Source organism: Podarcis bocagei, assembly GCF_964188305.1.
Source record: "Podarcis bocagei genome assembly, chromosome: 14".
Classification (NCBI taxonomy): Eukaryota; Metazoa; Chordata; class Lepidosauria; order Squamata; family Lacertidae; genus Podarcis; species Podarcis bocagei.
Window position 1 is genome coordinate 4,712,168 of NC_138139.1, and position 26,786 is coordinate 4,738,953.

The window sequence follows — 26,786 nt, forward strand, 5'->3', positions numbered from 1 at the left end:
AGAGTCCACCACCTCTTGTGGGAGTCTGTTCCACTGTTGAACAGCTGTTACTGTCAGAAAGTTTTTCTAAATGTTTAGTCGGAATCTCCTTTTTTGCAACTTGAAGCCATTGGTTCGAGTCCTACCCTCCAGAGCAAGAGAAAACAAGCATGCTTCCTCCTCCATGTGACAGCCCTTAAAATATTTGAAGGTGGCTATCCTATCTCTTTTCAGTCTCCTCTTTTCCAGGCTAAACATGCCCAGCTCCTTCAAGTGCTCCTCATACGGCTTAGTTTCCAGGCCCTTGATCATCTTGGCTGCCCTCCTCTGCACACTTTCCAGCTTGTCAACATCCTTCTTAAATTGTGGTGCCCAGAACTGGACACAGTATTCCAGGTGTGGTCTGACCAAGGTAGAAGAGAGTGGGACTATTACTTCCCTTGATCTGGACACTCTACTTCTGTTGATGCAGCCTAGAATATCATTAGCTTTTTTTTGCTCTGCATCACACTGTTGACTCCTAGACCCCTAGATACATTTCACATGTACTCCTAGTAAGCCAGGTGTCCCTCATCCTATATTTGTGCATCTGGTTCTTCCTGCCTAAGTGCAGAACCTTACATTTGTTCCTATTGAAATTCATTTTGTTAACTTGTGCCCAGTTCTCCAATCTGTTAAAGTCATTTTGAATTCTGATTCTGTCTTCTGTGGCATTAGCTATCCCTCTCAGTTTGATGTCATCTGCAAATTGGATGAGCATCCCCTCAATTCCTTCATCCAAGTAACTTATAAAGATGTTAAACAACAACGAGCCTAGGAAAGAACCTTGCAGCACCCCACTTGTCACTTTTTCCCAGGATGATGAGGAACCATTAGTGAGTACTCTTTGGGTTTGGTCAGTCAACCAGCTACAAACCCACCTAACAGTCACCTCATTCAGCTCACGTTTTATCAGCTTCCTCACGATAATATCATGTGGAACTTTGTCAAAAGCCTTACTGAAATCAAGATATCCACAGCATTTCCCCAATCCACCAAGTTTGTAATTCCATAAAATGAGGTTCATCTGGCATGACTTAATTTTTGAGAAACCTATCCTGGGTCTCTACTGGACTGGACCTAACCGTCAGGGGCCCCTTTACCCTTATCCTGGGTCTTAGTAATGGTATTGATGCCAAGCTCACTGGTTGGTAATTAACTGGGTCTTCCTTTCCCCCTTTTTGAAGATGGGGGACAATATTTGCCCACCTCCAGTCTGTAGGGACCTCACCTGTTCTCCAAGAATTCTCAAAGACAAAGGGTCTGAAATTACACCCGCAAGCTCCTTTAGTACCCTTGGATGCAGCTCATCAGGCTTTGAATTCAAGATTTAAATACAGTGGTACCTCGCAAGACGAATGCCTCGCAAGACAAAAAACTCGCTAGACGAAAGGTTTTTTCGTCCGCGATTTGCCTCGCAAGACGAATTTCCCTATGGGCTTGCTTCGCAAGACAAAAACGTCTTGCGACTTTGTTAAGCCGTTTAAACCGTGCTTCGCAAGACGAAAAATTCGCTAGACGGCAAAACTCGCGGAACGAATTAATTTCGTCTTGCGAGGCACCACTGTACATTGAAAGTAGCTAGGTGTTTCTTTCCTACCTCTTTTCCTATCTTGGACTGCAGCTCCCTCCTTACACCATTTATTCTGTTATCACCAGGTTGGGCATCACTTTCCTTTTGGGTGAAGACAAGGGAAAAGTAGGTGTTGAGTAGTTCTGCCTTTTCTCTGTCACCTAATAGCATTTCTCCGTGTTCCCCATGCAGAGGACCTACCACTTGCTTGTTCTTCCTCTCACTTTGGACACAGCCGAAGAAACCTTTATTATTATTATTATTATTATTATTATTATTATTATTATTATTATTATTATTATTATTACCCTCTCTTGCAAGCCTGAGCTCATTCTGAGCTTTAGCCAGCCTGACTTTCCCCCTGCAACTGTTGGCTACTTATATATACTCCTCCTTTGTGATTTCTCCTTTCCTCCATTTCTTATACATGCCCTTCTTAATCTCAGCTCAACTGTAAGCTGACCGACTGCAGCCACACCGGTTTCCTTAGATGTCTCCCACTTTTCTTTCTTGTTGGTTTTGTCTGCATTTGGGCCTTCAATATTTCTCCTTTTAGGAACTCCCATCCTTCTTGGACTCCCTTCTCATTGAATATTTCTGACCACAGGATCACACCCAGTAGCTCCTCAAGCTTTTTGAAATTGGCCTTCAGATATCATGGAAGTTGAAGTTCCCCATGATTACTATTTCTCTCCTTTTTGAATGTTTGGTAATCTGCTCTACTGGGGCATCATCTGAGTCTTCAGTCTGGCTTGGCGGTGTATAGCAGACACCCACAGTAAGGTTACGGTTGTTTCTCTCTCCTACAATTTTTACCCATATACTCTCTATCTGCTTTTCATGCTTCAGGTCATGGATTTCTTCACAAGTGTACACATCCTTTATATACAATGAAGCTATTATCCCCATTTCCAGGCGCTCTTTTGTCATTCATATTGTTTTCTCCCTCCCCCTCAAGATCTAGTGTAAAGTTCTCCTCATCAGATTTTAAAGACTCTTGCCAAACACATTCTTGCCAACTGCTGTGAGGTGCAACCCATCTCTCGCCAGAAGTCCTTCCTCAAGGAAGCGGAGACCATGTTCCAGGAAGCCAAATCGTTCCTGACGACACCACCTGCACAGCCAGTAGTTTACCTCAAGTATTTTCCTCTCTCTTCTTGGACCACGACCTTCAACCGGAAGGAGTGATGAAAAAAGTGTGTTTTTTAAAGTTCACAGTGCAATTTATTTCAATATTATTTGGCTGCCTATTGATTTGGTTATTTAATATCATCAACCGCTTGTCATGAAAGCCACAATGAGCTGCATATAAAATATTTTTATTTGGCAATATTATATACACATAACGACAGAAATAAAGAGCAGACAAACAGTACCATTTAGATGACCCTTGAGCCAAGGCACACTTACTGAGCCAGGTAAGGCTTTTATCTGCTAGCAAATGAGCCAGTCATAAACTGAGCAATGCTATGTAAGAATTTGCCCAAGGAAGACAATTACCACCTACAAAAGTGTTTTCCACAAAATGCAGTATTTGGCAGTGTACTACTTTTCCCCATGATATGGACTCACATAAAGCACCTGATTTATGATCAAGGCAGACACACGTTAAATCTGAATTGTTTTGCTTAAAATCCTTAATCATTAATTGCTGACCTATAATTCCAGAACAATAAATCATAATTCCGCATACTACAAATGTTAGCAGTAGTGTGGCCAAAAATGGCCAAGTACATGAACAACTAACCAAAAGTGAAGCAAATGAGCATTAAGAGGGGAACGTAAAACAAAATGCTCCCAAAGGCAAAATATGTGACTTAATGTTACAGAAAAACAAATAGACAGACTGAAAAAGTACTGAATTTTAGATAGCAAAATCCTTCATTTGTAAGTAAAATAAAAAATGGCAGTAGAAGTACTTGATTTACTATGTAGTCTGCAAACAAGACTTGCTTACCAAGAACAGTACCCCAGCTGCAAAAGTGCACACAAGCTCCTGTAAACAGAGAACTCTTAATGCGTTAGCACATGTGCCTTCTTGAAGAGCAGCCCAGAATTCAGCTCAGGATGTTTCCAACAATTATATAGTTTGCTGTATGAAGCTCACCATGTTCCTAAACCCATTTGTTCATTTACACATAATCATTTTGCTGAATGTGTGATAGTCCGAACATACATTAACTTGTGCCAATCATCTCAGCCGAAACAGTGATCTATTTTAAAACCTAAACATATGCAATGTTAAAGGTAATGAGAGGCTGTTCATTAGCTAACATAAATAAAGGTGTCATTACTAATACAGGTATGAACCCTACAGTGCAACTCACTTAAGGGCCAGTCAGAAATGGGTTTGAAATCCTGAATCAAAAGAACTCCTGTATTATACTGCCTACAAAACAGCTGAACGCCAAACAAAATGTTCCTGAGTCATTTCTGGATGTTTTCATTACAAACAACATGAATAATTTTTGAATAAACATAGAAAATATACTCTGAATAGAAAACACATTGCCTTCTGTTAAAAGAGAGAATCTGTATTACTATCACAAGCCTTTCCCAACATCAAAAATTTATCTCAGTACACCAAGTAAATTTGAGAAGAGGACGGAGTAGTTAATTTGCTCAAACAAATGTTCATTTAAGATTCATATTAAGCAGACCTTAATAATTTTGGTCAACTAAAGTGAAAGGAATGATTCAATATAATTCTATTTATCTTTGGAAAAGAAATTACGACATTTAAATATTGCAATTATGGCTACATTCAAATATGTCAAAATAATATTTTTTTGAGTGGCCAGTCTAGGCAGCTCAACCTCCATCTCCCACCACAAACTGAGCATCACCAGGCATGAATGTATCCACACAGTTTCCATAAAATTCATTCTCTGAAAGGCCACATGAATGAAAGATGTTACTGTTATTAAGATGGTTCCTGTGGTCTGCTTAATTTTAAAGATGCTTGTTTCACCAACTTCTGCTGATGTCTTGTTGCTTGAGCTTCATCAATAGCACGGCAGATCCTCTGGGAAGCAAACAGATTATTATTAGCCACCAAACCTCACAAAAGACTTCACAGAAAAACTGAATGAATATTTCTTGGAGAGATGCAAAAACCTGAACTTGGCTAAGCTAAGAGCAACCAGAAATAAAAATTAAAAGAGCCTGAGAGAGGCATGGAAACAAGAGTCTGTAAGAGAAACTGCCTAAATCAACTCATTAAGATGCCCTAGTGCAGGGATTCTCAACCTCCAGAGCCCACTTGAAACAGCTGAAAATTACCAAATCCCACCAGTCACAAAATTAGTAGTGAAATGGCAAATCCAGTCACAAAATAGTGGCAGATGGAGACAGAATTGGGCACAATCACCTGGCAATTGCTGACATTACTTTCCAAAGATAACCCATTTTTGGAAATTGCTACTTTCTTTGCCACAATGTTTTCCTTGTGGAAAGGCATTCTATAGCTCCGATTTCTTCAAGCTTAAGTACAGATGTTTGCACTGGTGGTATTGTGATTCACTCTCCCTATTTTAGGCAGAATTTGCTGATCCAGAGGTGCAAAGTGCAGAAGGCTTCTTCTTCTACATTTGTTCCTCCCTACCCTGAAAACTGATTCTTACCCGTTTCTTGTAATTTATTCTCCCATTTGCCTTTAACACTCACATTGCACCTTGTTCTTTTTCAATTAATATTCCAGAAGGAACTGAAGGATGGGGTGGCTGTTTGGCAAGATTAATAATTCCACCACCACTGAAAAGGCAAGTCCAGTAGTTTCAAGGTGTGGTCAGACAGGCACAACTGCTACTGGGACTGACAACCAAGGAAGAGCACAAGCCCTATTTATTGAGCATGATACTTCTCAGTGTCCTCAACCACACAGGGGAATATGGGATTTTTTTAAAAAATACTGACAAAAGGAGGCAAGCACTCCATTCTCCAATACCAGTATTCAAGCATCAGACTGAAAAAGAGCTCTTCCCTTCTTTCAATTTCTTGAGGAAAGAACTTCAAGGGTGAGGGAATGCTAACCTGAAGACCACTGAAGAAGGTGGAGATTTATTAATCTAGGTGCCAACTGCAGTTATCGTGCCTTGCGGTGAAAAGCACTGCACCAAGACAAACCTGCCCCAGGGCACTGGTGGAAATGCAGTGACGTTCAAATCAAGAGCACCTGAGTGGTGAAGACCAGCGGTCTGCCATATGTTTACACTGGAAGTGTAGTACTAGTTCCAGTATCATAATTACCCTTGCTGAAGCTGAATTCTTGAGCTGGATTTTCTTTATGGATTCTTGTCCTGAGTTCTCTCTCTTGTGAAACGTTAACAGCCCTTGGTCCTGTTAGAAAACCCAGAACAATTTAAAATAACTGCGAAAATGTTATTACATTCCACTATTAAAAAGAGCATAATCAGATCAGCCATGGTCACAATTTTATTATAAAAGAAAATTAGACATAAAGTTATTCCCTGTTCTATTTTGCGTTTGTGAGATTACACCCAACACCAAAGTATTCAGTTATTGTTTCTAGAACAAATGTGAATCTGTTCCTCTTACCTTAACAAAGATCTGCAGTGTGTTTTCATCCACAACCGGTGGTCGTGTGAAGTCTTCATATGAATAATCCCAATCTGTTGTTATGTGCCCTAAAATCTCCACCTCCTTTATGAACATAACTCTCCTAGATGAAGACAGAAACATGTCAACATTTTCTCTTTAGTAAACACTTGAGTGTTCGGCACACTCACAAAACCCAAGACCACTCAGTACAGAAATATCCACTTTTGCAGACCATGCACATGACACAAGATACATTTTAACTTCAGCATATTAGAAGTTAAACACCTTTGGCCACAAAATTGTTCAAATTATGACTGGACTTAAATTGGCAGATGAAATAAGCCCCTTTGCACCAGTGTTACAAAATAGTGTGGAGAGAAGTGTCATCAATATCAGCAGATATTTCATTGAGAAAACCTTTGCCCAAAAGCAAAGTGATGGGTTCTGGGCTTTCAACAAAAGATAATGAAGGCATGTGACCAAGGAGGAACGCACATTAATATCCAAGCTGGAAAAGAGCTCTGTGGGAAAGCAGCTTTTTATGTAGGAGGTTCCAGATTCAATCCTGGATAACATCTCTATTTAAAGGCACAGGTTGCTGGTAACATGAAAGATCCCTGAAAAGACCCTGGACACAAAAAAGAGAACAGTACTAGTCTTCATGGACCATATATGAACAGAAAGGGAGATTTTATTCATCATGAGATGAATAAAATTCATATTAGTCATATTAGACCTGGCCTTAGTACAGCAGAATCTGGATCTCAAGTAGAAATCAGCAGCCAGAGGCCCCAGAACCTAATGCAGTTCTTGAGTACCACCATCTGATCTCTAGGTGCTCATAGGCAAAGGGGGGGGTGGCTGAGGCAAGACCATGTTAAGAAAAGAAGCAGCCTAACCCATCACCATCCATGGCCTCAACAGAAAAACCAGAATCCTGGACATTCTACCACTGAGATGTGCTTCCTCCTACATATAATTCAATTTAATTTGCAAGCAAAGAGGAAAGAGGAAATTCCCCCAGAGGCCTTCAATATAATCCTAGCTCAATATTAACTCTCCACAGAGCGGCAGTGTTTGCCTTTTGACTAGGTGAGGATTGGTTTGACCAAATGAAATACCCCCAGAACACTGGCTGAATTCCTCTGGTTTAGTCAGCACAATAATACCTGTTGGTTACTACAATGTGCGCCTTTCTGCCCCCTGGAACAGCACAGTGGTACTGGAAGCTTTCTCCAGCCAGCTTCTTGATATGAGAATTCTGCAGCAGGATGAGGGTGAAAAAACAAAAGACACGTTTCTAGTCTCAGTTAGAATTTCAAACCCACACGAGGTAACAATTACAAGGCTTGGACTGAATTCTAGAAAAGGGAGTTCTCCCCGTGGATCATGCCCACCCTTCCCCCCACTCCCCAAGAAAGCATATTTAGTGTTGGGGGGAGATAGTCAATTTGCATAGTGCTTTAGAGTCCAGAACTGAATCCCATATTCGTTAACAATGAAGATTTCCCCCCTTAAATTTAGCAATCTGTCTAATAATCCATTTGCCAAATTGCTGGCATTCTTTCCTGGTGCAGTGGTTAAGAGCGGTAGTCTCCTAATCTGGGGAACCGGGTTCGCGTCTCCGCTCCTCCACATGCAGCTGCTGGGTGACCTTGGGCTAGTCACACTTCTCTGAAGTCTCTCAGCCCCACTCACCTCACAGAGTGTTTGTTGTGGGGGAGGAAGGGAAAGGAGAATGTTAGCCGCTTTGAGACTCCTTAAAGGGAGTGAAAGGCGGGATATCAAATCCAAACTCTTCTTCTTCTTCTTTCCTGTGCAAGACTTGAGTGCATAAAATATCCAAAGTGACAAAAAGAAAAATACATTAAACTATGGGTAAAATTATGGAAAGAAGGTTTAAAATTTACTGCATGGAATGCCCTAAAAGAAAATGTGATGAAAATGATGTATAGATGGTATATTACACCAGTTAAGCTAGCGAAAATGTATAAAGTTAGTGACAAATGTTGGAAATGTAAAGAAAAAGAGGGAATATTTTATTACATGTGGTGGGAATGTAAAAAGGTGAAATGCTTCTGGGAGATGATTTATAATGAGTTGAAAAAAATGTTGAAATATACATTTATAAAGAAACCAGAAGCATTTCTATTGGGCATTGTTGGGAGTGATATAAAAAGAAAGGAATGTAAGCTTTTTTTATATGCGATAACAGCAGCAAGAATATTAATGGCCCAAAAATGGAAACAAGAAGAATTGCCGACGATTGAAGAATGGAGGATGAATTTAATGGACTATGCAGAATTAGACAAACCAACAGGAAGGATTCGAAACCGGCGGGACCAGAAGTTCACCAAGACTGGAGTAAATTTACAGATTACTTGAAAAGTATTTGTGAAGACCAGACGACGTTTGTAGGTTTGCAAGAAGTTTTGTGAGGAGTACTATTGGAAGTATTGCAAAAATGGAGAAGGGGGGATGATATGTTAAGAGATGTAAAGGCAATATAAAGTTAAGAAATGCATAAGAAGTTGTCAAGACGGAGGATCATCAGAGGTGCTGATGGAAGTCCAATAAAATTGTATAAGTGATAAACTGTGTGGTACATTTCATAATTTCTATGTTAAAATTAATAAAAATTTATATTAAAAAAACCTATGTTGTTGTTGTTTTTAAAGAGAAGTCCACAGGGCACAGCCTGCTACCCCAAAGTAGAAGGGGGGGTCACTTTAAGAGGAAGAATGTAGTAATTCTGTATTTTGCAACATCAATTCAGACAGGCTTCAGCTTTCATTTTCTCCATGTCATAATTTTACTTCCACCAGTCTAGAAGTACTTTTCAATCATAGAAAAAAGATTATATCATTATAACATACAGGTTATAAAATCTCTGAAAAGTTGCAACAAGGAAAATGGGGGGGGGGGAGAGAGAGAGTTCACACATTCAAGTGCAAATCTAAAATAGGAAACAGCAGCACTTGTTTGATCAAAACCAGAAGTCCCAGCTGACTAAACATGCTATGCAGAGTTGTTTTTTATGAACTCCAGATGCCAGCGTGGCATGCAGAGGCATAGTTGTGCCCACAGAGGCCTCCCCTGGCACTGGCAGGGTCCCCTTCTCTGAATGAAACGAGGCTTGGAAGAAGCCCTGGGACTCCTTGAATTAACTGTAACTACGTTTTACAATTCTTAAAAAACAAAAGAAGGCAAAGATACAAGATAATAAGAACACACATTAAGATAATATAATGGCAAAGTACACATTTATGAATGAATGCCTGATTCTGTAACAGAATCTGCTATTACTCAAACGTCAAAGAAACCACTGATTTTCCTTAAAGCAATTCTTTTTCTTCCTTTTGTAATCTAATATTCATCTTGCGACATGCAGCCCTATGAGTTGCATAAAACTCTTGCCTTCCACCACTCAGCTCCATTCTCCCCCCCTCCTTCCATAAGAAGGATCAGACCTGCAGGATCAGGCCAACGGCCTATCAGTCCAGCATCCTGTTCTCACTGTGGCTATCAGATGCCTCAGTAGGAAACCGAAAGCAGGACCAGAACACAGGAGCACTCTCCCCTCCTGTGGCTTGTAGCAACTGGAATTCAGAACCATTACTGCCTTCGATTGTGGAGGCAGAGCTGAGGCATCATGGCTAGTAACCATCAAGAGCCGTCTCAACCTCCATGAATCTGTCCAATATTCGTTTAAAGCCATCCATGTTGGTGGCCATCACTGCCTCCCCTGGGAGCGAGTGCCAGTGTTTTCTATGTCCTGCGTGAAGACATCCTTTCCACCTTAGACCTCAATTCATTTGTCAACCCAATTTGGGATTGCAAGGGACTTCAGGACTAAACTGATCTCTTCCCCCGCCTTTTAAAAAGAGGCATTGAGCAGCTTATGCACTATGGAAATTTTAGCTAGATCAAAAACAGGTATCCACTAACTCAGGGATGGGGTTAAGAAACAGCTACCTACCAATGCAGGGCTGGCAAGAGAAAAAGGGGGGAGACCATAATGAAGCTCAGAATGCTAACAGCAGAGAATGGTCAAGGGTGCGCTTGTTTTGGGACTCCTTCCCTCTCAAGCAAGGAAGCACCCCGACCAGGTGTCCTCCAGATGGTTTGGACTACAACTCCCATCAGTCCAACCCAGCACAGAAGGGGAGGGGTAAGGCTGCTCTAAAGCAACAGGACACACACACACACAGAGGCGAATACACTTAAAGAAATGTTCTCTGATGTTAAGCCCAAAATCCTTGCCAAAAAAAGTGTGCATGGCATTATATTTGCACAAAGATTCGGTGATAATTACAAAATACATTTGAGAAAATAAATTACTCAAAACATTTGAGCACCAATATTAAATCTCACATTTAATACTGCTTTTTAATTTTTATTGAAAATATTTCTCAGAAAAGAGAAGGCTCTCTCATGAGTTGCCACACGAGAGCAACTCAGAAGTACATAAACAGGCAAAAAAAAAATTTTTTTTTTAAGGAGCAAAATTATTTTTATATTTGTTGCTAAAGCATATGCGACATTTCTTAATCTAATTTAACAAAATCTAGCAGGCACCTACAGTTCAAGAAGAAAATGCATGCCTATAATAATTTTTTTCCACAGCATGTTTCAACACACTAAAGTTACACTGTCTCCAAACATATCTTACTACCTCTAATCAATATATTTAGGGGAATATTTATATTGAACAGCATCACCCAAAAAATCCTAAAAGAAAATACAGATAAACAAAAACAAATGGCTGCTTTTGAGCATCAAGGCATCAACATCAATTTTCAACAATCTGAGTAGAATTTTTTAAAACTGGTGTTTCTACACAACTTTCACACAGGGTTCTGATTTAGAGATTGATGAAATATGTCACTCTTAGCTTGACCCTCACTCCTCTCCTCCTGTCAGAATTGCTGATGCTGGAAGAGAAAGGTGTGCTTTTTTCAGGCTGGGTGTAGGAGAGGAGTGATGGCTGCCATCAGACCAATGGGATTACCAGCTTCCCTCTCACTGAGGTCTATGTGTGCTGAGTAGAAAAGCAGAAAGTCGCTTAACATCCTACATCCAGCCTCTTTTGTATGAATAAGGAAACATGAAAGACTAGCCCATGTTCATGAATTTGCAATGGCTAGCTACACATGAACAAAATTATTTTACTATTTACATATATGCCAATATACAACGCTGACACTTCAACTAGCTAATGCTACACTGTCACTGATCTCTCTTTGCTTTTAATTATAGAAAAGCATCAAGCAATAATTGGCACATTAAAAAATATAGATGTAAACTCTTTTCCACTCCTGTTAACCATCACCACCAACTGAAGGACAATTTTCATGGTGTGCAGCTAACCTCAGGGATAAAAATAAATACATTCATAGAATCATAGAGTTGGAAGAGACCACAAGGGCCATCAAGTCCAACCCCCTGCCAAGCAGGAAACACCATCAGAGCGCTCCTGACATATGGTTGTCAAGCCTCTGCTTAAAGACCTCCAAAGAAGGAGACTCCACCACACTCCTTGGCAGCAAATTCCACTGTCAAACAGCTCTTACTGTCAGGAAGTTCTTCCTAATGTTTAGGTGGAATTTATTCATTCCTATCATTTGAATTTATTCATTCCTATCATTTGAAGTAGGCAGTACCAGTGAAAGAGGCTCTGTGGGAAGATACAGAATGCAATGGATTCTTGTTGAATCATGCCCTAAATTTTAAGATAGAGCAAAGCAGACAAATAGGATTAAATATAGAAAAAGATAATGGAAACCGTAGACTCCATTATTCCAGTTGTTGCTGCGTAAGCATAGTGGGAGAGAGGAAGAAAGAAGAAATACATTAGAAACTGATCAGATGCTGGAAGTAATGAACAGGAAGGCAACAGACAAAAAGGGAAAGAACAGAACTTTCAGTTTATGGGTACCTATTTTGAATGGAATTTCACTTCTGGCTTAGAAGAGATTGCGAATAAATAATTCAAGATAAATGCCCCTTAAGTAATAGGTTTCTGTATTATTGTTCTCAATGTATATCTCACCTCTCCAAATATCAACAAGAGATATGCTTCCTGTTAATGCATAAATAATTGCATGTATTTAAAGGAAATAAAAACATCACCCTATAATACTATTTAATACTGTTGAAGAGCCTAGCAAAAACAACAGGCAAATTAATAAAATGAAAAATGCTTCTATATCATTTATGAATTCCAATGTTCTTTCTCCAAGCCCAGAAGGGCACATGTAAAGTTATCCAGTGCTATTTTCCTGTGGGGACGCAGACCCCTAAACATTTTGTGAATCTTTGTACTTTTGCCCATTTACTGTATTTATTTTCCCTGATTTGAAATATAAAATGGTGATTATCTTGAGTCAAAATGAGAGTACCCCCAAACATTTTTAATGTTTAAAAATAGCACTGAAGTTATCCCATGAATCAGACTAGGATGGGCTTGCCGAAGGGCTTGCCGATAAGAAGGGCTTGCCGAAAGCCACCCAAATTTTTTTGTGGCTGAGCAGGAACTTGAACCCAGGTCTCCCCACTCCAAATCCAACACATCTATTCTGTGACTATGCCACATTGGTCTTGGGTTGCAAAAAGCAATCTCCTTGGTGACTAAAGACAACAGTGTGTGAAAAATGAAGTATCAGGTTAGGCTGGGCTGCAGTTTGCATAGATTTGTTTCCCAGGCACAAATATATGACAGTTATCATGTTCTTAGGTGTCATGATGCAGACAGCAAGTCAGCTCCCAACAATAAACTAAGCAAGAAAAAGTCTAGCCTAAATATAGCTACATTCTGAATCCTTTGTGGGATGCAAGGTTTTAACTCTCAAGACAATGGTGCAGAATTTGGAAATGTATTCTGCCACACATATAGACCCCTTCATGAATAGTCAAGCTCTAAAGTAAAGAACCATCAGAAATGGATCACACCTGGGAACATTATAGACAAAATCCACAGGCAGAAGCAACGATGCAGATATGGAGTATTTTTCACATAAAAACTTTGTGGGTGAAATTTCCGCCACTAATATTTGGACGCTTTAAATACATTTATTATATATTTTTTACTGTTAAAGCTGGGATATATGACAAAGCATACCTCAAATAAGTCATACCCCTCAGCTTCACCCCTGTCATAGGGCCGAATGATGCCATCTTCACGAATGAGACGTGGAGGACGGAGATTTGATACTTCTTCGGTTGATTCCGCCACCCTGTCAAATATCATTGTGAACAATGCAGATTTCCATTTTCTATGTCGTTAATTCATTTTATTTTTTTATCATTTCAGGATTAATCAGAGTCTTTGCATATTGTTTCCCATGCAAATTGACTATTACAAGAATCAGTTCAAGCTTTCAAGGCAATGAAAATACTAAACAAGAAGTTGTTATTCCGAAACTGAATTATCGTAAGCAACTGAGTTTAAAAAAAAAAAGGTGGCGCACGTAGTACCCTAATAATAATGCAATTAAAAGTGCTAGTTAAGCCCTGAAATGACTTGGAACCAGATTATCTAAAATATCACATTCTCTTATACAAGTCAGTCCTGGTTTAAAAATTTTCAGCAGATGCTCTTCTTTCTGTCCCACCAACACCTGAACCACATTTGGTGGAAACTGGAAAGATGGCTTCTCAATGGTTGCTCCCAGTCCAACCCCCTGTCCCTCTTACCTCTGGATCCCCTGGAATGTGCTGCTTGCCATGTCTATGACACCTCCTGTTGGACGGGCCACAACACCAACAAGACCCTTCCCGATCCCTTTGAAGAAGCCAGCAGCACCTTCCTTTTTGGCACCTTCCAGCATAAGAATATAAAACAGAATTGCATCTTCTTGCAACAAGCTAGGTTTCAAGACTCAAAGTATACAATTCTGCTAGTTACATAATTCCTCCATAAGGAGTGTTGGTTCTCTACTTAAAATATCACTTTTTATAGAGTAGTAGAATTATAGAGTTGGAAGGGACCCTGAGGGTTATTAGTCCAACTGTTTAATACTGTTAGAACTATGGTAGGTTTTATTTGAATAAAATGGCATTAAAAAATTTTACTTAGCAATTCTGAAACTATGAAATCCCTCAACATCCCAAGTCAGAATATCAGAGCTCACCTTCTACAGGTTTCGTGACTACCCCAGTCACTCCATCAAAAACCCCCTTAAAGGAAATAGAGAGAACAGCAAGTCAAAATCAAAAAGTTACAAATTAATTTCATCCACCGTCCTCTACGTTTTCTACTTTCAGTCTTTGGACCTCAATATTCAAAACAGTCTCTCTTGGGGCAAGTTCACAAACTTGCCCAACCAGGGGTATCACGGTGATGAAATGGGCACACGCAGCCCAACATGCACAATTTAGTGTTATATATTTTTAAGACATTGTCCATGATTCACACAGAAATTAATAAACACTGAAACAATATTTTCAAAGGTCAGTTGATATAGTTGACAAAGACCTATTAAGGCATAAGCACAAGTCACAAAAGGGCTCAGAAGGCCACTTATGATGTCCTAACCTTGCTGCAAGGAGGGTACTCAAAAGTTAGCTCACCCCAGACCAACTCAGGGACCACAGATAACAGATGCACTAAAACAAGAAGCCAAACACAGCACTAAATGGCGGATGATGATCAAGCAACTATGCAGCGGGAGAGTACTCCATGTCAGACCACCTACAGTAGTCTAGTTTTCTAGTCTTTGTTGTAAGCAGCTGTCTAGCTCAGCAAGAGTGGCTACACAGGTGCTTGCTCATACATTTACCAAACCTTTACTGCTGCTGCTGGGTCCAAGGGCAAGAATTTGTGCCATCAAATAGCATCTACACACAGGCTAAATTGGAGGTCTGGCTAAGTTTTCAAGAGCATTGATGTCCACCATGTCTGATTCCTTGGTGAAAAATAACCCAAAGCTTCCAATTCTTTCACACAGAATATTATCCAAAAAAAATTCATGCAGAAGTTCCTCTTCCATGTCCCCAGTGCAAAACAAGATGCACGGTATGGCTCTGATCAATAAGGCAGTTGTATTTACCCCAGTCGAAGAAGTGGAGGGGAAATTGCCCTAATGCCTACAGTATGCCTCCTTGGAAAGTCTGACCAAATATTATGAGGAAGATGGAACTACTGCTGCTGCTCTCTCTTTTCCTTGACATATATTGTTGAACAAAATGTGTCATGTGATGCTATCCTTATGATGCCCAGCTCTCACCTCGCTGACTGATGGAAGCAGGGAAGCAAAATTACTTCATGTCATCTTCAACAAGATGCCACAAAAAAGCAGGTTGTGGGAACATGGGTCAGAAACAGCTCTGCCTCTCAAACTTCCACTTGGAGCCCAAGTCCCTAGTATGGCTTCACACATACCCAAGCGCTGGGATGTTTAGGAACTTTTTGTCCCACATTATGAAGCCTGGCCAATAGATCAGTACCCTTCAGAGTTCAAAGCCAAATGCAACTGCATAAAATTAATACTTCAGTTTTTGCTGCTAGGGTTGGCTGCCAAAAAAAATTTCCACTAACTAGTGTTAGAAACACAAACAACTTTGGGGAGGGGAGCCCAATGTGCATATTTCACATGGATTAGGCTCAATTTAATAGACAGAAAAAATGTATTTCAGATTTATCTATCCATTTTTACTCTCACACAGAAGTCCAGAAAATATCTAAGCATCATACTCGTAGAAAGCCTTTCCCTCCTTTGGCAAGACTGTCTCCAAAATCTTTAGGCTGACGACCCATTTCCTCTCTTCTCTTCTGCTGGTACTCTTTATCCATAGTGATAGCAGCCAGACCCTTCCCAACAGAACCAGTTATTCGAGAGACCATGCCTGCTGCTCCGCCTATCAGACAAGTAGAAGAACGTTATGGGGTTCCAAGACCATTGCAGAAAAAGGTTGAGAACAAGATAGATGCACTGTTATGGTGATCCATTGCAATTTAAATGGTGACTGAGTGTTGAGACCAAATCTTGAATGGGCCAATAATTTTTTTACACAGTCAGCTCTTGCATGGACATTTAGGTTGTGCATGTATAATATACTGAAAATTGTGAAGTGTTCAACATACCCACGGTGTGGCCAAGCAGACTTCTTACACCAATCACAAAACCTTCAGCAAACTCTTCAGGTCCTTGAACAGCTCCCTAATGAAGGATGAAAAAGACATTTGAGGGTTTTTTGTTTTGTTTTACACATCCACACCACTTCCACACTCCTATCATTTGTGGCTTTATGCAGCTCCAAAACGATCTTTATGACAAAACTGAACTTTTGAAAGAAGTCATGTCTGACAAAAACCATGATCACTTAAATTAGCTGCATGCCTCCTAGCTGGAATATGTGTACAGAAGCTAGATGAGGAAACATGCATACAGATGGATGCTGTATTCATGATTTCTGCCTTGTCAAGCTCTACTGACACAACCCTTCCAAAAAACTGAAGTGGCCCTCATCTGCTGGTCAGGAGCAGCAGCAAAGGACTGGATTCAGTTTTACCAGGCTACACACACAGAGAGAGACACAAAATATAGTTACTGAAGCCAGTATACATATTGTTCTTTTTTCCTAACATAGTTATATTCAACACACAGGTTTTTGAAGTCGTCAGTTTACAAATCCTTTGCTACTGATCAAAATAAAAGATGTGAATGTTTCAGAAAGAAGCCCAGTGAAACCAACAACCTGCAACTCCAGTGGCACAGTGACATCATACCTGGAAAGGCTCATAGAAGAAAGCTTCCACACCTTCTGACAGACCTCTGATTAAGCCAAAAGGATTACCCAGGACATCTAAACCCAGAACAAGAACATACACCTGCTTCAAGAACTAAGGCAAAAAATAAACAGACACAGAAACACAAAATAGAAATAATTAGTATTCAGATTTTTTAAAAAAATGGATGAGAATCTATGCACGTCAAAAACAAACAATATTTAATGGTAGCTTTAACAGCAGTACTATAGTGTGAGTGTGTGGGGTGGGGTGGGTAGGAGGGGGTGGGTAGGAGGGAGTGCGCGCGCACACACACACACACAATGCAAAGAGTATGTCATTGCTTAGGAACTACAATTTCACACTGCAATATTAATGCCTCCTGGGCAAAGAGAGTTGAGCTTCAGGCCTTATGAATGCATGTGGAAATGATGTGCTAAATCCAAAGTTCAGTTAGAAATACAGCGGAGAAAATGATGCAGAGGGCAAAGAACTTACTTGATCTCTGTAATGCCCGATGACTTTCCACATTAATTCATCTCTTTTGTAAAACTGATACTTGATTTCAAAGAAAGCAAGCCTGAAAAGAAGCATCAAATCAGCATCTGAAGAACGATGTTGTCCCACTGCTGAGAATGTCTAAAACTTCTCAATACTTACAGTGTATTTTCTTCTTGTACATTATTTCATCTATAGAATAACCCTGTAAAGCTGATTGACATTATCCCCATGTAAAAAATGCAGAGCTGAAGTTAAGAGAATGCAAGCTGCCTATGGCAGCAAATTCAAGCCTGAGATGTGACTGAGCAGGTAACATCACAGCAGGTTCTCTTAGCCACTTTTATGAGTATCCATTCTCCATTCATACAGCCCTCTTTCTGTGGTTACCCAATACTGTTCTAATAAGTTTCCAGAAGCATGAACATGTGTAGTGACAGGGTGGTTAAAAATAATTAGTACTGCAAATGCCTAACAAGAACCCAGAAAGAGAATTTAAGAGATAAACTCTTGCTTCATCCACTTACTTGAATATTAGATCATCTACATCTGTAAGAGTAGCCCCAATGCTCTTCAGTAGTAGATTCACAGAATGGATCGCTATCATTTCTCCTCTGCCCTTATCAGATGCTTCCCCACCAGAGCCCAAAGAAAGGCTCAAATGCAACTAACAAGATAGAAGTGGATATGAATTAACATTTTGGGTACCTGCTTGTCAAGTTTTACTAAATATATAGACATATGGAAGTGGCAAACATGTAGAAGTTTGAAAAATGCTTCAGAAAAAAGATACTAGATCTGTGACGATGTGACAACATTTTTAAGTGCTCAGTTATATTGCTAATCATTCTGTCAATCATGCTTTCTTTTCAGAAAAGAGTGTTCACAGTATACAAGAAATGTTTTATATTAAATTAGACCCACAGTTAATTTTCAGCTTGAACCGCCTTCTAGATATGATGAGATAAAAAGGAGGCATTTCTATGTAAATTTAGAACATTTTGAATACTCTAAATAATCTTTATATACATAATTGACAGACGGAAAATTGGAAATCCTCTTTATTTCTTTTGCTTATCTCTCTCTTTTTTATGATTTCTAGCTCCTGTCCTCTATTCTGGGTTAATGAGGATACAAGAAGGTGATGGATGGCTCATAGATTTGTGTGGCAAGGCATCCCCACTCCTCTTCGGTTCCTCCCAATACCAAGAATAAGACGCACTGCATTTTTCATAGAATCATAGAATCATAGAATCATAGAGTTGGAAGAGACCACAAGGGCCATCGAGTCCAACCCCCTGCCAAGCAGGAAACACCATCAGAGCACTCCTGACATATGGTTGTCAAGCCTCTGCTTAAAGACCTCCAAAGTAGGAGACTCCACCACACTCCTTGGCAGCAAATTCCACTGTCGAACAGCTCTTACTGTCAGGAAGTTCTTCCTAATGTTTAGGTGGAATCTTCTTTCTTGTAGTTTGGATCCATTGCTCCGTGTCCGCTTCTCTGGAGCAGCAGAAAACAACCTTTCTCCCTCCTCTATGTGACATCCTTTTATATATTTGAACATGGCTATCATATCACCCCTTAACCTTCTCTTCTCCAGGCTAAACATGCCCAGCTCCCTTAGCCGTTCCTCATAAGGCATCGTTTCCAGGCCTTTGACCATTTTGGTTGCCCTCCTCTGGACACGTTCCAGTTTGTCAGTGTCCTTCTTGAATTGTGGTGCCCAGAACTGGACACAGTACTCCAGGTGTGGTCTGACCAGAGCAGAATACAGTGGCACTATTACTTCCCTTGATCTAGATGCTATACTCCTATTGATGCAGCCCAGAATTGCATTGGCTTTTTTAGCTGCCGCGTCACACTGTTGGCTCATGTCAAGTTTGTGGTCAACCAAGACTCCTAGATCCTTTTCACATGTACTGCTCTCAAGCCAGGTGTCACCCATCTTGTATTTGTGCCTCTCATTTTTTTTGCCCAAGTGCAATACTTTACATTTCTCCCTGTTAAAATTCATTTTGTTTGTTTTTGCCCAGTTCTCTAATCTGTCAAGGTCGTTTTGAAGTGTGATCCTGTCCTCTGGGGTGTTAGCCACCCCTCCCAGTTTGGTGTCATCTGCAAATTTGATCAGGATGCCCTTGAGTCCATCATCCAAGTCGTTGATAAAGATGTTAAATAAGACCGGGCCCAAGACAGAACCCTGTGGCACCCCACTAGTCACTCTTCTCCAGGATGAAGAGGAACCATTGATGAGCACCCTTTGGGTTCGGTCAGTCAGCCAGTTACAAATCCACTGAGTGGTAGCAGAGTCAAGACCGCATTTTACCAGCTTCTTTACAAGAATATCATGGGGCACCTTGTCAAATGCCTTACTGAAATCAAGGTAGGCTATATCCACTGAGTTCCCTTCATCTACCAGGCTTGTAATTCTGTCAAAAAATGAGATCAGGTTAGTCTGACATGACTTATTTTTCAGAAATCCATGCTGACTATTGGTGATCACAGCATTCCTTTCTAGGTGCTCACAGACTGTTTGCTTAATGATCTGCTCCAGAATCTTCCCTGCTATTGATGTCAGACTGACTGGGCGGTAATTATTTGGGTCCTCTCTTTTCCCCTTTTTGAAAATAGGGACAACATTTGCCCTCCTCCAGTCTGCCGGGACTTCGCCTGTTCTCCAGGATTTCTCGAAGATGACTGCCAGTGGTTCTGAGATCACATCTGCCAGTTCTTTTAATACTCTTGGATGCAGTTCATCTGGCCCTGGAGACTTGAATACATCTAAACTAGCCAAATATTCTTGTACTGTCTCCTTAGTTATTCTGGGCTGTGTTTCCTTTGCTGAATCATTTGCTCCAAATTCTTCAGGTCGGGCATTGTTTTCTTTATCGGAGAAGACTGAGGCAAAGAAGGCATTGAGGAGTTCAGCCCTTTCTGTGTCCCCTGTTTGCATTTCACCATCTTCTCCTCTGAGTGACCCCACTGTTTCTTTGTTCTTCATTTTGCTACGAACATACCCATAAAAGCCTTTTTTGTTGCTTTTAACCTCTCTAGCAAGCCTGAGTTCATTCTGAGCTTTAGCTTTTCTGACTTTGTGTCTACACGTGCTGGCTATTTGTTTGAATTCCTCTTTGGTGGTTTCCCCCCTTTTCCATTTTTTGTACACATCCTTTTTTAATCTTAATTCAGTTAAAAGTTCTTTAGATAGCCACCCTGGCTTCTTTAGGCACCTTCCATGTTTCCGTCTCATTGGTATTGCCTGACGTTGTGCTTTTACTATCTCCCTCTTAACAAACTCCCAGCCATCATGAACTCCCTTTCCTTTTAGTATTGCTGTCCATGGGATCTCACCCAGCACTTCCCTAAGTTTTATGAAGTCGGCTTTCTTAAAGTCAAGAAATTGAGTCCTAGTATGCTTGGCTGCTCCTTTCCGCTGTATAGTAAACTTCAGAAGAGCATGATCACTCGCGCCTAATGATCCTTCCACTTCTACCCCACTAACCAGGTCATCAACATTGGTTAGGACCAGATCTAAAATGGCTGTTCCTCTTGTTGCTTCTCTCACTTTCTGGACAATGAAGTTGTCTGCAAGGCCAGTGAGGAATCTGTTTGACCTTATGCTCTTGGCTGAGTTTGACGTCCAACAAATATCCGGGTAATTGAAGTCCCCCATTACTACTATCTCCCTTCCTTTTGCATGCTTGGCCATCTGTTCCAGGAAGGCATCATCTATGTCCTCCGTTTGGCTTGGGGATCTATAGTAAACTCCCACAATGAGGTCTCTGTTATTCTTCTCTCCCTTAATTTTGACCCAAATGCTCTCACATTGGCTTTGAGGTTCTAAATCTTGGATCTCTTCACAGGTATACACATCCCTGACATATAACGCCACTCCTCCTCCTTTCTTGTCTGGTCTGTTTCTCTGAAATAGATTGTATCCCCCCATTATTACATTCCAATCGTGGGACTTATCCCACCAGGTTTCAGTGATGCCTATTATGTCATATTTAGTTTGCTGTACCAAGAGCTCAAGCTCATCTTGTTTATTTCCCATGCTTTGCGCATTAGTGTACAGACATTGAAGTCCATTAATCATTCCCCCGTGTCTCTTATTTAAGGATTTTTTCCTCCCACCACTAGGTCCGCGTGCTGTTTGCTCCATTTGGTCTATGACATTTGGATGATCATCTTCATTAATTGATAGACTCCTACCTTCAGGAGCACTGTCTCCCTCCCCCACATTAGTCAGTTTAAAGCCCTCCTGATGAGGTTTCTGAGTTTTTTGGCAAAAACATTTCTCCCAACCGTTGTGAGGTGCAGCCCATCACTTGCCAGAAGTCCATCTTCAAGAAACTGCAGTCCGTGATCTAAGAATCCAAACCGTTCCTGTTTACACCATTTGCGAAGCCAGCTGTTCACTTCCACTATTTTCCCCTCTCTCCCTGGGCCACGTCGTTCAACTGGGAGGACAGACGAGATGACAATTTGTGCATTTAGTTGCTTCAATTTCCTGCCGAGAGCCTCGTAGTCTCTTTTGATCTTCTGGAGGCTATTGCTTGCAGTGTCATTGGTTCCCACATGAACCAAGAGGAAGGGGTATTTGTCAGTGGGTTTTATGATTCCTTGCAGTCGTTCAGTTACATCTTGGATCTTAGCCCCAGGGAGACAGCACACTTCCCGAGACATCTTGTCAGGCCCACAGATCACTGCTTCTGTTCCCCTCAGTAGGGAATCCCCTATCACCACTACACGCCTCCTCTTGGGTTTGGTCGGGGTTCTTCCGTGAGCTGTCCGTTCCACCCGTTGTTGGGTGAAATCAGGCCGCAACTTTAATGCCAGCAGATATAAGAGGATTGGCATTGGGTAGATCCCATCCCTTCCGGTCTACCTGCTGGAAGATCTTGCATTTTGGGATCAACTGGAAAGGAGGGAGTCCCTGACCTACATCAAAGGGCAACTCCCCCACTGGATTGCACCTGGGGGCTGCTGTGGCCCCTCGCCCCACGCCCGGGCGTCCGAAAAGAAGCATCTCCCCTGGATCCCTTTCCCGTGAAAGCCCATTTCAGGGGAGGGGGTCAGGCCTCTCCTCCAACCAAAACTAGACCTATCTAATGCTTAAAGCACCAAAGGTGTGACAATTGCTATGAAGATGGCAAAAACCAGAGGGCTGGAGCCAATTTGCCAACTGAAAAAAATCCAGCCTGGCCCCAAATATGGGAACCAGCTATGCCATAGTGGGAGGGTTGGAGATCCCAAAAATATGGCTGGAGAACAAACCACATGCCTACATAATATACTGGAGCCTGCCCCCTGGTGGGTCCCATGCTCGGTTGTAATTTGCTGATTAGGCAAATGGGACTTCCTTTGCTGCCTGGGAAACAGTCCCTAGGACTTCCCACATTAGATCCTGGCGCAAGGGGGAATGCCAGCCCGCAATGGCACCCACCAGAGAGGATGAGCGGACATTTCATTTTCACCTGATAAAAATAAACTGCTCTAGTCTGCCTGGGAACTATTAAACCTGCTTTGACCTATCAGTTGTGGGCACTTCATTTTTGTTTGGGGGGGGGGCTGAGCCAAGTGGAGCAGAAAGGAGCAATGCACACTGGAAAGACAAATGGAAGACAAGATTGTGCTACGCACCGATGCCTATAGTCAAATACTTAAGCTACAGTACTGTATCAACTTCCTGACAAGAAAGCCCCATTGACTTTTGAGTAAATAGGATTCTGCTTAGTGTCATGGGTGCTGGTCATAAGAAAGACCCCAAGCAGGAACATTTTAAAGATATTCCCTCTACAGGTAAAGCATGCAAAGTATTTGCAAAGTGACTAAAGAGATGCATGGCTTTGTTGCAAGAATGAGTCAAAAATATAAATAATATCGTAGTCCTAAATTAATGTGGTTTAGTGGGCAAGTTTGCACCATAGGTTAAGAAACTTAAGAAGTAGCATCAGTGAGAAACATGATTTAAGCCAGCCTTTTCTCTTCACTGATTTAAATAAATAAATAAACCCAAAAACATCACTATCACTTAAGGCAGGTTCCACATATTACTTTGAAGGAACCCAAGAGAATTTTTCTTCCATCTACTTAGCTAGTTAATGAAGAGAAAAATTAAAATTTGTCACAGATGGAAACACAGCAAGACTGCACCCAAGATGCTGTGCCGTCCTCTCGCTACTGAGCAAGCTGTGAGGCTGCCAATCTGTGAAATGAGAATGGCGATAATAAGCACAAGCTTCAGTGAGGACTGTTCTGTCAGGCGGTGCCCATTGAACACAATATTTACACTACTGTTAGTCAGCAAATGTACAAAATAACAAATATCGCGGTCATGTGACTTGAGTACATATTGCAGTATCACTTTATCCAATACCATTTTATTCTTAACCTTACCCTAATATTACATAATATAACAATCTTGATTTTTGTGTTGCCAAGCCACAGTCCTTTCAAACATACCTTCAGAGGAGAAATATGGAAGTGCTCAAAGAAGCTGAGGGTGGATATATCAGTCAAGGATGACTCCATCAACTGTGTGTTAAGAGCATCAATATCCTTTTGTATCAACTTTGTCTGTTAAAATAGCAATAATTTTAAGTGAAATCCTCAATTAGGTTCAGACTTTCAGTACGTTTCCAAGCACAATTCAAAGTGCTGGTGCTGACCTTTAAAGCCCTAAATGGCCTTGGCGTCTCCACCCCCATCATTCAGCCCAGACACTGAGATCCAGCTCCAAGGGCCTTCTGCTGGTTCCCTCACTGAAAGAAGTGTCGCTACAAGGAACCAAGGAGAGGCCCTTCACAGTAGTTGTGCCCGGCCATCAGATGTCAAGGAAATAATCAACTATATTACTTTTAGAAGGCATCAGAAGGCAGTCCTGTTCAGGGAAGTTTTTAATGTTTGATGCTGTATTATGTTTTAATTTGCTGGAAGCTGCCCTGAGTGGCTGGGGTGACCCAGTCAGATGGGCAGCATATCATATCATATCATATCATATCATATCATATGCTTGCCTTGATACAATTTGTTCTCATTTCAAGTAACATTACCTATCACAGGAAATTACAGTATTTGTTCCAATTACCTCCTTTAAAAACTGCCTTTTACGCATTTTTCAATACACTGGTTTGAAAATATTATTTCGATGAAAATTCAGCAAGTAGACACTCAACTCTCTGCAATAATTAAAAAATTGCAGCCCCATTCGAACATCATTATTACTATTAATATTTATTAAATTTATGGCCTGCCCATCTGCTGGACTGCTCAGCTGGTTAGAGCATGGTGCTGATAATGCCAGGGTTGCAGGTTCAATCCCCGCAAGGGACAGCTGCATAGTCCTGCTTGCAGGGGGTTGGACTAGATGATCCTCAGGGTCCCTTCCAACTCTATGATTCTATGGAAGCATTCTCTATACCCTTAGGAGCCCAGGATGGCATCACGGTAAACAACAGTTAATCGTTTACTGTGACCAGAACTTTCAGGGCTGTTTGTCACATTATCATAGCAACAGGCCACCCATATGCCAAATCCATGACACACCAAGATCAGCTTGTAAGAACATTTTTCTGGGACAGCACTTAAAAGCCACAGGCAACTTTTGGAAATCTGATGCCTAGTAAATTCATCCCAAACTTGTTTTGTGTACTAACACTATACACAAAACAGAGTTTCCAGAAATTGCTAAAAATATTACACAGTTGTCCAGATCTTGTTTAGTTATACCCCCCCCCCCATGTTGCTAATTACTGTCTTGAAAATAAATAATTTTCTCTAGTCATTTCTATGGTCAGATCTAGCATTAGTATTCTTCTGTGCTTTCATAGACTGGCATGTTTTAAAAAACAGATTTTCAGCTCAACATATGAGATGTCCCAAGCAGACCTTACCCTTTGTTTTTCAGCTTCTGGGTCTGTAGATGGAGTGAAGAGTCCAATAACAGCTCCTAAGAATCCCTGATCTATTTTCAAAGCCATTTCCTGGATTAGAACCATGAAATACCTGAGGAAAAGGAAAATACAAGTAACTGACAACACAGCTTCCGTGAGGCTAACTGCTCTTTTTGTGGTTAATATTTAATTTCAAAGCAAGTTAAATACTGGACCATTTCTGCTTATGCAGCTACCTGTCATGCACCTGCAATGCCAGAGTTCCTTGAAGACTAAACAATAAAGTGGTGGAAAACTTGTGGGTAATTCCACAGGCTTGTGGTTAGCTCCTCTCAACAGATTTGGCCCAAGCCCACAGATGGTTCATGCCACACCATATACCATTTCATTCAAAGTACTTTTATTGAAACCATTTCACAGTCCCAATGAAGGTGGACAAACTAAAATATTTTATTAAGCAATTCCAGTTTAAATGATCTGTGGGTTTGACTGTATATGCAGAAAGCTTCTACCCTCAATTTAAGCTAAATGTTTTGAGCCATTCTAGTCCTCTAGAGGAAATTTTGCATGTGGGAAATATATTTTTTGAAACATGAAATCACTCTAGTTCAGAGGTGGGGAACTAGCTGTGGCCAGCTGGCCTAATCCTGGGCTCCTCCTATCCTCGTGGGCCTGTCAGTCACCTGGCATCACTATGACAACAGGTGATCCATTTTTCCTTTATAGCACAGCGAATCCAAGCCATGTGAGACTTGAATTTACTGCTCATCAGCTGATAGGCAGGGACTTGGAAACCAGCTTTGAGTTCTCCACTGATAATTTTGTAGCACAGAGGATCCCAACAGGCTTGCTCTCACCGCCAATCAGCTAACCAGTAGTGACAGCAAACCTCCACTGCCAATGAACAATAGGAAGCATGCTTTCAGGCTCCCAGTTTTGCATGGGCATTTGCATCTCTTCCTGCCCCAGACCTGCCCCTCAGATGTGACATCAGGTGTGAAGCAGGTGGGCACAGTTTGGGGGAAGGGGTCTTGCAGGCCAAGCTGGACCTAATTAATACTGTGGGCCAGAGGTTTCCAACCCCTGCTCTAGCTTAATTTGGTCCTTTCTCCGATCCTTAAGAATTAAGAATTTATTTAGGAGTAAGATTCACATGGCTTATGTTTCAAAAACCTTTAAGTATATTTTACTTACTTGAACTGCAACACTTTACTGTACTCATTAAATCTAATGATGATACTAACATCAATGAATGGCCGTGGTTCTAAGGAAAAATGAGAGGTGAAATGAATACCTGTTTCATAAGTGGCTGATTCTTGCTGCATCTAGAATGTTAAAAATATTATTACCTGAATCCAATGCGATGGATTTTGGAGGAGCTACAGGATGAAATACAACAGGGAACATTGAACCAGGCAACTGGTTATCGACCTTCAAGGGAGTAACAAACCAATATATAAGAAGCCAATATATGATAAACATTAATCAAGACTATTATTTTAGCAGAGTACAG

General features: G+C 41.0%; 1 protein-coding gene across 5 annotated transcripts in view; it reads right to left on the minus strand.

The window, feature by feature from the left end:
- Window positions 1-2,894: 2,894 nt before the first annotated feature.
- VPS13C (vacuolar protein sorting 13 homolog C) overlaps window positions 2,895-26,786 on the minus strand; it is a 120,235-nt gene continuing 96,343 nt past the window's right edge. For 4 of the 5 annotated variants that reach the window (XM_081170478.1, XM_081170477.1, XM_081170476.1 and 1 more), the window contains 16 exons: window positions 26,623-26,704; window positions 26,468-26,537; window positions 25,274-25,385; window positions 23,844-23,957; window positions 17,906-18,045; window positions 17,379-17,460; window positions 16,881-16,994; window positions 16,236-16,311; window positions 15,846-16,009; window positions 14,284-14,329; window positions 13,847-13,970; window positions 13,272-13,386; window positions 7,321-7,412; window positions 6,149-6,272; window positions 5,840-5,929; window positions 2,895-4,616 (listed from right to left, as the gene is read on the minus strand). In XM_081170478.1, the coding sequence (XP_081026604.1) occupies window positions 4,515-4,616; window positions 5,840-5,929; window positions 6,149-6,272; window positions 7,321-7,412; window positions 13,272-13,386; window positions 13,847-13,970; window positions 14,284-14,329; window positions 15,846-16,009; window positions 16,236-16,311; window positions 16,881-16,994; window positions 17,379-17,460; window positions 17,906-18,045; window positions 23,844-23,957; window positions 25,274-25,385; window positions 26,468-26,537; window positions 26,623-26,704 (1,647 nt within the window). In that variant the 3' untranslated portion in view covers window positions 2,895-4,514. Of the gene's footprint in view, window positions 4,617-5,839; window positions 5,930-6,148; window positions 6,273-7,320; window positions 7,413-11,789; window positions 11,963-13,271; window positions 13,387-13,846; window positions 13,971-14,283; window positions 14,330-15,845; window positions 16,010-16,235; window positions 16,312-16,880; window positions 16,995-17,378; window positions 17,461-17,905; window positions 18,046-23,843; window positions 23,958-25,273; window positions 25,386-26,467; window positions 26,538-26,622; window positions 26,705-26,786 lie in introns of those variants that run through there. The other variant, XM_081170479.1, reaches the window with a different exon arrangement.